The following is a 10867-nucleotide window of genomic DNA, read 5'->3' as shown; positions in this document are numbered from 1 at the left end:
TCTCCTTCTCCTTCTCCTTCTCCTTCTCCTCCTTCTCTCTGTAGGTGTGCCCTTCCTATTCCAAATCGACGAACTTCGACGACGACGAGGAGGAGGAGGAGGAGGAGGAGGTCAAATAACCCCAATATCTAAGGACCATCAATTGAACATCTCGAGCAGGGTTCGCAATCCTTCGTTGGCAGGCTGTGGTGAGTTAGAGTCGGTGGAAAACCGTGTTTCTACGACATTACCCCTGTGGATGAGTTGTGAGGGCAGAACAGTTTGGTTGGAGGAGATAACGTAGGATCCAGCATGGCACTGCCGCGAGTATGAACTCACAGTTCTGACCTGAGTGTGTGCATGCGAAGGCATCGAAACGGTAGAAACTTGAGAGGGTGGGATTGTGTGGGATCTGATTTCTTCGTATTGACCTGCTGCAGCATCATGCTGACTTCTTCCCTTTACCTGGCTTCGTCTTAAAACTGCCTTCAAACCCCGGTCTCTTGACTTTCGGTTTCTTCCCAGCTCCACCACCACTTCCTTTCTTCTTGTTCTTTCCACCGCCGCCCTTCTCCTCCCTCCTCTTCGAGAGATTCTGTTCTCTCCTCCTCTGCTTCATCTCCTGACTCTTCGCTACACCCTCTATCCTGCCTTGCCACTCCTTCTCACTCTTCTTCTTCTCTCCTTCTTGTCTCTTTAGTGCTTTTTTCAGTAGGCTCGTGTCATCTCTGACTCGCTCGCCATGGGCTTTCTTCTTCGCGTTCAACCATATGTCTTTTTGCTGTATGTCGGCTCGTTTGGCTTCGTCTAAGCCGGATAAGCGGGATGCTTTGTTTTGGGCTGCTTGGAGCGCGGTGTTGGCATCTGATGGTCCTTTCTTCTTTGGTGGGCCCAGTAGGGAGGATAGACTCGAGTCGGCCTGTGTTCCATCGCCGAAGGCCACCCGACCGAAGCTAAAGTTGTTGCCTGGCTCCATGGGTGAGCGAGGAGATGCGATCAGCGAGCCAGATCCACCAGGAGAAAATCGTTTAGCAATCTCTTCTTCTTGTTTTCGTATCTCCTCTTCCTTGGCTTTCCGCCGGAGCTCCTTTTTATGAGCTCGACGCTCCTCATCCTTGCGTCGACGAGACTCGAGGAGTTCTTGTCGGTTACGAGGTGGACGTCCATCTGGACCATCTGCTTTGCGCTCGGCGCGGAGAGCACTTATCCGGGCTTCGAGACGTTGCTTCGGGGTAAGTGCAGATGGGTCGACGGGTGGTGGAATTGGTTGAGCGAGATTGATTGTGGTAGACTTTGGTGTTATCGGGTGGTCTGATGGAGGTAAAATGGAAGAGATGGACGAGGTCCCAGAATGAAGATGTGGAGACTGCATCGGCGATGTGATTTCGGGAGATGGAGAAGCTGTCGACTGTCGGTCACCTGTAGTATTTATATTCTTCTCGGCAATGTCAACAGCATCAACCAATTCCAGATCCTCCTCTCCATCCCCCATCTCATCAAGTCCACCATTAATCCCACCGTCCGGTTCGTTAGATAAGGCCGCCTCTTTTTGTGCCTTCTTTCTTTCCGCCTTCTGCTGTGCCTTCAGCTTTCTGGCCTGGCTTCTCTGCTTCTTTGCAGCTTTCTTCTCCGCCTTCCGCCGTTTTTGATCCTCGACTGACGTTCCATTCTCTTTGTTATCAGCTCCATGCTCGGCGTTTGACTGTTCCTTGCTGGTTTTTCTCCTTTTCTGTTGTTGATCATGTAGCTTAAGGCCTTCTCTCTGCTTTTCTGTTGGCCCGTCGTCGTCATTTTCGCCTTCCTCTTCTCGTTTTCTTTTCGACGCAGCAGCGGCTCGTTCGTCCATAACATCTTTTGCACTCTTCGCATTGTCTGGATCTAATTTCGCCATCCTTGCTGCTCGCTTTTGCTCTGGGGTTTGTTTCTTACGTTGCCATTGGTCCTGGATTAATGTCAACAAGTCTTCAAAGCACCTTAGGTTCGTAAGGACACTGACACTAACGTCTTCGCCGTAGTAGAGTTTGGCTGGTATCAGAGAAAGTAAGGAATTGAAGGCGTCAGCATGACTTCGGAGCCGTTCCTGAAGATCTGTAAGTCTTGCCATCGTCGAATGCGCAGCTTATCAAACCTCTAGTTCGTCGGGCATCTTGTCCGGCTCTTATATCCGAGGTGTTGCAGTTTGTTCTGAGCATTTATGATGTCAGGGAGATGGGTGTTCCTCCTCGATTCTGATTCTGCACAGCCGATGAATGGATTTGACAATTCATAGTGAATGTGGGGTCCTTATCCTGCGAAATCTTGGCGGTTAAACTTTCTGCAACATCTACCTGACATGGATCAGTGCGAAGGTGAGCCAAACAGTAGTCCGGGATACGTGGACGGAGTGTGCTTTGTCTTGCAGTTTATACAAGACCTACTCGAAGCTCAAAACGATGTTTCTCTATTTCCGATGGCTTTTTCAAAGCTCCTATGATACCGCTATAAAGGGGCTGCTCATTCTCTACTTGGAGTTCACCGTTCCTCCCCCTACCTGCGAGACGACTATCATCTTCAGTCAACCGGCTGTCTCTATTTTGCTCGTCGTATTCTCTCTCTTCAATCTTCCTCTCCTCCTGCATTATTTTCTTCCTATCATCATTGCCATAGGTAGGAAGAAGGTCACTAAGTTGGAGCTGATTACTACTCGCACCATCCCACGGTGGAGATATGAACATATGTCTCATCTTTATTGTCATTTGGCCCTAACCCTGGGATCAAGGACAATTGTCCTAGTTCTTCCATAGACTGGCGGAATCAATGACTTAATTGTAGTACAATTGCAATACAGGTTAAAGTCTTCAACGTCTTGTTACAACGAAAACGACAGAGACATTGCTGTTGTACTGGAACAGAAGAGTAGCCTGTTTGGCGGAGAGCTCACCTGAAGGGTACGGGCGCTCTACAGGGCCGAAAGGCCAAAATCTAGATGCTTATGGTTAAGGACTAGCCTATGGTGGTTCGGTTTTTAAGAGCACCCACCGATTCTTGACTCTTGGCATGCTGCAAGGCCCCGCAGGCCCGAAGCTGCGGATAGAAAGGACAACCTGAGCTATTGTCGTGATTGAATAAAATGTCGTCGATCTAAGTTCTCTGAAGTTAGTGAAAGCGCATGCAACCCTCCTTGAACTCCTTTGACCATATACCTCCAAGGGTAGCGACTACGCTTATCTCTTGCGTGGATCTACGGGGACATTCTCGTTGCTCCTCCACCCAAGCCAGAGATTGGATTCTCGTCGTGGGCTTGCCAGTTTGGGAACCAGACTGCACCACAATACTCAGCCGGTTCTGAGATCAGGCTTCCACGGAACCAGAGGCCGACGGAGAGTGGAGACCAGCATAAGGAGGACCCTTGAAACCACCAACCAACCAATATATGATCTCCAGCCGTGTCCGCCCTCAGGCCTGGCGCACAGCCTTCCTCTCCTTCACATCGAATTATAATCCTCTTCGCGAATGGCTTCTACAGGTGGGTTGACACGTCGGAGAGGGGGGGCTACTGTACATGAAGATGGCGACGAGTCTCCCAGCAGCAGGGTGGCATCGCCTGCTCCAAAACAACAACAGCCGGAAAGAGGGGTTGAGACTAGTTACAGTAATGGCGAGAATGGGCACAAGATCGCATTTGACCCCCGAGACATCAGTGAGAGTGTGGAGAGGGGTAAACAGCCAAAGTTGACGCTCATGGAGGAGATACTATTGCTGGGCTTGAAGGATAAACAGGTAGGCCTGTCAGGCGGTCCAATGATCAATTGTGCAACCTGACTGGTGCGCAAACAGGGATATCTATCGTTCTGGAATGACAACATTTCCTACGCGCTTCGGGGCTGCATTGTCATCGAACTCGCTTTCAGAGGTCGAGTGAGCATGCAAAAAGATTCCTCAAGAAGGAGGTTTCCCCTGTCAGACCGAATAATCGAAGTAATCGACGACACATTGACTGGAGAGGTATTGCTGGACGAAGCTCTTAAAATGATGAAGTCGAGTGAGAAAATGAGCGTCAGTTCGTGGATAGATCTCATGAGTGGTACCATCAGACATCTCCCTTCCCAACGTCCTCTTCGCTCACGAACATCAAATAGGAGAAACATGGAACCTCATGAAAATCGGGTACCAACTGAAACAGGTGCGAGAGCGTCTCGCCAAAGGCCTAGTAGATAAAGGTATTCTGCGTACCGAAAAGCGCAACTTCCTCCTCTTCGACATGGCCACCCACCCCGTTGTCGACGCCGCCGCAAAAGATGAGATCCGCAAACGCGTTCGTAACGTCTGTTCAAACCGTACTGTTGTTCTCCCCCCATCGCAATTCCTCCCCGAAGAACTCGAATTCAGATATCTGAGGACCATCAGCATGGTGTGTGCGTCTTATGCAGCAAATGTGCTGGAGAATGCGCTGGTGACCATGAGTCATGAGGCGAGAGAGAGAGCATTCGCTCAAGTTGATGAGCTATTAGCGGAGTACAGTCAATGGCCTTTTGGGAAGAGAGCTGGTGGGCAGCAAGGAATAGGAACCAATATTGGGCAGGCTATTGCCGAGGAGGTTGAACGGGGCAAGGACAAGGAATTACAGCTTGAGGTATGTACTGTCCCTCCATTTTCCTCTTTTTCCAGGCCTCCAGCGCTGAGGCCTCTTGTGACAGGTTGTTGCTGCATGTTTGAGCGTTTTTACCAGGCTTGATTCTCTACTCTGAGCGATTACAATTTCCTGTGGTTGAGCTGGAAGATTGTTCTATTACCACTAACCGGACTTCGACACTCCACCGCCTCTCATGCATTACTTATGTTGCAGCCATTCCAATAACCGACTCTCATCACGTATCCACAATGGAGTCAAAGTGGACTTCTTTCACCCAATCGACACTACGCCTCACTGTAAAAAGCGAAACGCGAAACAGAAGCGCCCTTAGCATACTCGCCGCGCGCGAAAGCCCGTCGGAATGATATTACATGACAGATTCTGGGCAGGACTTGAAATTCCCAGCTTCGAGAGATGTGCTGTACTCCAGCAACCATTTACAAATGAAATTCATAGCATGTGTGGGTTGAAAATAGTTTCAGCGTCACCAAGGACAAGGTTCTCTACTACACTCGTAGAAGCGGATTCAATGCTTGGTCCAACTACTATTTCACCGTCCAGACACACCTCAACGCTTGACGAGGTTAGAAACCCGCATTGACTGATGCCCAAAAAACAAACGCTGTTCACTTTCATTCTTACCCATCACCCGTCAACGGTAGAAGCGTTGGGTTTCCGCTTTGGCCTCTTTAACCTCTATGCTCTTCAGCATTCATCTTACATGGGAGCACATCACTGTCCCACTCCGTCAAAACCAGATGCATCCTACTCCTATCACCGTGATCAGCAAAATACATCATCTTATCTCTACGTGCCAGTCCGAGAAAGCTCTTGTCCTCTTTACTAGGGGGTCGTCTTCTCTTCTCTTCCTTCTATCTCTTTTCCTATTGTATCCATCCAAAAGCACATATCCTCCGCCTCCTCAGGATAGTGGACCGGATCACGGCTCAAAGGGGCAAAGTGACAAACTAGAAGCGACTGTTTTCTCGAAGAGGGTTGTTGAATTCAATATCACTAGTAGAGAACGGCTTATTTTCCCTTCCCTTTTCTTCAGACCTGCTCTACTAATGGGAGACGATTGGTCCTCCAACAGAGATTGGGGATTCAGAAGGGGGGGGGGATGTGAGTATGAGGACTTCTTTTCAGGCTGCGAAGATAGAATAGGAAACGCTAACAATGACAAGAAGGAAGAGCTAGGTAGCGTGCGCGTGATCACTCGCGAGCTGGCATCCATCAAGTCTCGATCCAGATCCAGATTCAGCGGCTCGATCAGGAAACGCTTCAGCTATCGCTGCGTTGTACATTGAGTCCTCTTTTTTTTATTTCGCACAAAGAACTGGAGAGATCGACATCTGTTCTTGGAGTTGGCGATGGATTGGATGAGTAGGTCATGCTTCGGGGATTGGTGGTGATTGCTTTACAGATACGGAGTTGGACTTGTCAGATGGTGGAATAATTTGGTACTGTATGCAAGAGACGAAATGATCGAATCAATTTAAATCAGGCGGTCTACTGGCACTTGTGGAGAGGAGAGTCTGAAGGGATGAAGAGGCAGAGGAACATTCGAGATTAAGTATGGGAGCACGGCATATGCAGGTACGACTAATTGCTGCATTCTGGACTGATTGTCTTCCTTGTGACAGGGGAAACTGGGTGCCGTGTGTCGGCGGAGATCTGATGATTGCTGTTTCGGATGAAGAAGTGGTTTGTGTTCAAGGCAGGAAGCGCTGATATTTGTAACCAGAGTTCTGGAGACAGCAAGCTGCATGCCTGGTGTGCTTAAAGACTGTCGACCATTCAGTGCTTATTCCTGGGCTAAACAGAAAACGAGACCAAGGAAAAATTACCCTCGGGCTGATGACTGGTGTATACGTAGTGACCTCTGAAGCTCTTTATTTTTCTCTAGCCATGGATTTGGGCTGTATTGGACCTGCCTGACGATACAAAAGGTAATCTCGGCTTTCGTAGGGCGAATCAACCGTGGCTCCACTCAAGGCTGAATCGCTTCATACATGAGCCAACGTCTCTCGTCCCAGCTCAACTCATCACTGCTCGAATCCGACCGCACAATCGCTCTCCTAGCTGGAGTTGTCGCTCTTTCTGGCGTCGAGGACGAATACAACGTCGAGACATCTTTTCCCTTGGTTTCCGGACCCTCAGGTACGCCCCTTTCCCTCAGCAGCTGTACCATACCACCGTGCTTGTTGTTCCATGCACACTCCACCAACGTCATACCTGCATGACCCTTCACGGTAGCGTCGGCTCCCTTCTCGAGCAGCAACTCAACCATTCGGGGGAAATTATTCCTGACCGCCTCGTATAGCGGCGTGCTGATCCTCTCTCTACGTGACCGCCTATGCATGAGTGCGTTCCAATCGTATCTCTCATTGACGTCCGCGCCATACTCTTCGATTAGCATTCTGGCGAAACTTACAGTTTGCTCCTTTCGTTGCTGGTCGGCTGCCAGGTTGGGGAGGAGACAAGTTCCCTTGATGGAGGCTCCACGGCCGAGGAATTCGAGGATCAGGCGCTTCTGGTCAATCCAGATGGGAATTTCTTGCGTGTCGTGGCCTTCGTAGTAGTGCAGTTCATCGGCCACACGAATTCGGTCTGAGGCGACGGAGAGGAGGGTGTACGCGTTGTCGTATTTGTGATACTGTAATGCTGACGTGATAAGTAAAATCCGCAGCTCAAAGAGGGTTGAAAGAGTGAGGTTGGCATACCTTTACTTCATCCACGTCGAATGATCCTCTCTGTTCAAGGATTCTCTCGATGAGCTCCCACCTTCCGATCCTTACTGCCCACATCAATGCATCACCTTCTCCCCCGAAGACTTTCTTGACATCCAGGCCAAGATTTAAGAATAGTCTTAGGATATCTACATCGGTTCTTTCACCCTGAATGGCACGGCTGATGACATTCGGAGCAATGGCGTTTACATTGACCTCCTTTTGGGTGAGTTGCCGTACCCTGCCCACATCAATCTTAAAAAGATTCTCAATGGCGCAGACACGATGACAGGAAATGGCGTATTCAAGTGCACGAGTAAATGTCTTTTGCTGTGATCGACCCAGTAGATAAGCTCTTTCGAACTCTATAAGCAGATCTTCAGGATCGTAACAGGCGGCGTTGTAGATAGGTTCCACCACGGACACCACTGGTACATCTGAATTTGAAGCCAAGGGGGAGGCTTGTAGGCTGTCAGTAAGCAGAATTCCCAACGGCCTGTACCCATGATGAGCGGTGAACATACAGAATACGGGGATGCTGGGAATATCTTTTCCGTGACTACGAGACATTATGAATTTTGACGAAGCAAAATGGAAAGCAAAAGAACGCCTGCTGCCGCAGATTTCATGAATTGCTGGAAGCCTTAAGACTGCCACCAACGTTGTTTCCCTGAATGATTGTGGTGGCTTAGGAGTGTGGGTAGTGAAAGGGATGAGACGTATGATATGCAAGGAAATTTTTCAGCTTGAATGATGGTCGTATGTAAGTCAGAGCAAGGGGAGTGACGCATTGAGAGTGCACTGGGTGCGAAAGGAATGAGATCTCGTGAGATGATCACCATATGAAGTTGAAAGCCTTGCGAGTCAAGCGGCCAGAAGTTTCCTGGTCCAATGGCACCTTAGGCCCCCAGCCTGATGGGCAGTTCAAAATTATCTACGGCCAAGAACAAGATGGATGGAAGATGGTTCAAGTTGCCTGGTTGTTCAATGCAAATAAATCAAGACGCTTTCCATACAGTCTCCAGAAGTTGGATTTAGTTTATGACACCAACACAAGAGGTCAAATCGGTGCCATATTTTACAAGTTGTTGCCCAAATACCGAGTGATAGGTCAATCACCTCAACTGCCACCCTCTCTTGCCTCCACTCGTATGGTACTCATATCCTCTAGCGAATCTAGCATCTCTCTGACCTTTTTCATATTATATGTGGCTTTCCCCACTTTTGCCGCTTGCATCCTCTGCTGCTGCCCTTCTGCACCAGCATTTCCTAATACCCCTGCAATCAGCATGATGGATCTGATCGAGTCGTCATTGGCTGGTATTGGATATGTGACCCGACTGGCATCGGCATCCGTATCGATCACCCCAATTGTAGGCACGGTGTGGAGACCACATTCGTGCAAGCAAACCTCATTCTCTAATGGATTGAAACAGACAACAAGATCTGGCTTCACCACTGGATGCCCAGACGGACCATTCAGAAGTATTGTCATGTCTCGGAGTTCTTTGTCTTGCACATCTACCACCTTCAATTCACAATTACCCAAGATCTGTTGTCCATTGGTCAAGCATCCAGGAACCCATCGATCGAAAATATGATATCCACCTGCCATCTTCGCAGCTTTGACGACTATCTGTTCTTGGTTGTCTCTTGTGCCAACAAACAGTATTATTCCACCTCTCCGTGCCACTTCTTGCACCACTCTCGCTGCTCGACGGAGATAAGCATAAGTGGCGTCAAGAGAGATAATATGGATGCCATCGCGTATCCCGAAAATGTAGCTACTATTCCGAGGGTTCCACAACGATGTAGCATGTCCCAGGTGTGTTTGCGCGGCCATCAGCATCGGAAGGGTCAATTCGGAAGCGGTTGGAGGATTTTTGAAAGCTAGCCTTGGGTCATATGTAACCAGCAACGAGCTACCTTTTTTGGCCACTTGTTTGAGCTGTTCTTGTTTCTTGTCGTAAGCACGTTTGCTCGTGAATTGTTCCCCTGGGGGAACCGACGCAATACTTTTTTTGGTCGATTGGCTTGGGGAAAAGGTAGATTGGTCTGGTAAGTCGAATGCGGTGGATAGACGCTCTGAGATTTTGGCAAATATCTCCGTTCGAAGGTCCCTCTGGTTCTTTTCGAGGTCTTTGGTTCGCTTCTCAATCGAGGCCAGCATTTTCGATGCTTCTGATAAGCTGGTCTCTGTGGCATATTGTCGAGATGACAGAAATTTGCTTGAAGCATGAACTGCGCTGCGGCCTGCGTACATTACTTTAGTGATTCATTCTCTCGGAAGATACAGGTGAATTACCATGCCGCGCGCACGTCTGTCTGACAGCCATTGTACTTAGTGAGGCGAGGAGTTCCAAGTGAGATCAGTAATTGAAAGCTAGGTTGAAGCTTCGATTTGAAGCAGTGTTTAGTCTTGGCAGCGAAATTCATTGCATACTAACTAACTAGTATAGTAGATTCATCTGGGATGGCGCATTCTTCTCCAAAGCACTCATCCAACAGCGTATCTTGCAAAGTGAAGAACGTCTCCACCATTGGATCCTGTCTGAGAAAATACATGAGCCCCGCTTGTGGAGTAGTAAGAATTCCCAAAAGCACGGGGGCCACCCAGTGCCTATTTCATCACGGCATGGGGGACGCGTGGTATGGCTTGCGAATTACATGGCCATAATGATAAGCAGCGTCGCCAGGTCAGAGCAGGAAGCAGCAGGAATTGAAACTATGCTATTAATCATTATCTCATCTATTGACATGTAAGATGCGGATACCTGCGAATGCCGAGATATATAAGGACAATGAACTCCTTCTGGCATTGAGAAACAAAACAAGGGTATCAAGACCTCGAAGTAGCGATGAGACAACTTCACCGCCACGAAACGAGAAGAAGAACAGCGTCAAAGTCCTCCAGTGACAGATCATCACCAACAGCTCCGTACCACTCGCAACTTCCACTTCTCACTTAGAGAATTGCATTTGCCTTCTGCTCCATGCCCGCCGATCGGTCTCCCGCGCTTGGTCCGGATAAGACGCTTGCTTCGTGTCCTACGCCTGCTCACACCTCACCACTGATGATGTCGTCCCAAATGATTTCTTGCTGATCGCCTTCTGCTCTCGATGCTGAGGAGCTGATCACCACTCTTTGATGTCTGGTGTTGTAAAAATAGCTACCATGGTTGGTGCCATGGCTGGCGAGGGTGCCGCTGCTATGACGGTCACCCTCGCCGCCTATATTACTGCGATTGTCGTTCCCACTGGGAGGCATCAAGTCAGCATCAACGATCCTCGTGATTGTAGTCAAGAGGTTGTCATACTCATATTCGCTGTGGGTGGTTTGACCTCTTTCAATGGATGTTCGATTCGCGAACACTTCGAGCATGGTTTTTTGATATCGAAGTGGCGCATTAGGTGGAGCAGGCGTCGTTCGTAGTGGTTGTTGTTGCTATTGCTGTTAAACTTTTGGAAGATTCAACGCAAAATCTTTAATAAAGATCTTGTGTAGATCAAGATATTTATTAAAGATGGAGAGAAAAAAGAGAGACTT

At 48.8% G+C, this 10867-nt stretch overlaps 5 protein-coding genes across 5 annotated transcripts; 1 reads left to right on the top strand and 4 right to left on the bottom strand.

Moving 5' to 3' along the window:
- Positions 1 to 421: 421 nt before the first annotated feature.
- EPUS_03069 (uncharacterized protein) lies at positions 422 to 2125 on the bottom strand (the record flags this gene model as incomplete). The annotated part of the gene is made up of 3 exons (XM_007803011.1): positions 422 to 1921; positions 1976 to 2059; positions 2108 to 2125. The coding sequence occupies 3 exons, from the start codon at positions 2123 to 2125 to the stop codon at positions 422 to 424; spliced, it is 1602 nt and encodes a 533-aa protein (XP_007801202.1).
- A 1346-nt stretch (positions 2126 to 3471) lies between these two features.
- On the top strand, positions 3472 to 4706 carry EPUS_03068 (Vacuolar protein sorting-associated protein 74; the record flags this gene model as incomplete). The annotated part of the gene is made up of 4 exons (XM_007803010.1): positions 3472 to 3738; positions 3796 to 4042; positions 4098 to 4591; positions 4656 to 4706. 4 exons carry the CDS (start codon positions 3472 to 3474, stop codon positions 4704 to 4706), a joined length of 1059 nt encoding a protein of 352 aa, XP_007801201.1.
- Positions 4707 to 6581: 1875 nt separating this feature from the next.
- On the bottom strand, positions 6582 to 7890 carry EPUS_03067 (uncharacterized protein; the record flags this gene model as incomplete). Its single annotated transcript, XM_007803009.1, has 3 exons — positions 6582 to 7247; positions 7315 to 7781; positions 7845 to 7890. The coding sequence occupies 3 exons, from the start codon at positions 7888 to 7890 to the stop codon at positions 6582 to 6584; spliced, it is 1179 nt and encodes a 392-aa protein (XP_007801200.1).
- Positions 7891 to 8440: 550 nt separating this feature from the next.
- On the bottom strand, positions 8441 to 9656 carry EPUS_03066 (uncharacterized protein; the record flags this gene model as incomplete). The annotated part of the gene is made up of 2 exons (XM_007803008.1): positions 8441 to 9573; positions 9626 to 9656. The coding sequence occupies 2 exons, from the start codon at positions 9654 to 9656 to the stop codon at positions 8441 to 8443; spliced, it is 1164 nt and encodes a 387-aa protein (XP_007801199.1).
- A 722-nt stretch (positions 9657 to 10378) lies between these two features.
- On the bottom strand, positions 10379 to 10702 carry EPUS_03065 (uncharacterized protein; the record flags this gene model as incomplete). Its single annotated transcript, XM_007803007.1, has 1 exon — positions 10379 to 10702. The coding sequence occupies one exon, from the start codon at positions 10700 to 10702 to the stop codon at positions 10379 to 10381; it is 324 nt and encodes a 107-aa protein (XP_007801198.1).
- Between the last annotated feature and the right edge of the window lie 165 nt (positions 10703 to 10867).

This window comes from Endocarpon pusillum (genome assembly GCF_000464535.1).
Source record: "Endocarpon pusillum Z07020 unplaced genomic scaffold scaffold189, whole genome shotgun sequence".
NCBI classification, from domain to species: Eukaryota; Fungi; Ascomycota; class Eurotiomycetes; order Verrucariales; family Verrucariaceae; genus Endocarpon; species Endocarpon pusillum.
The sequence above is the reverse complement of the archived record's forward strand: the minus strand, read 5'-3'. Positions and strand labels throughout refer to the sequence as shown.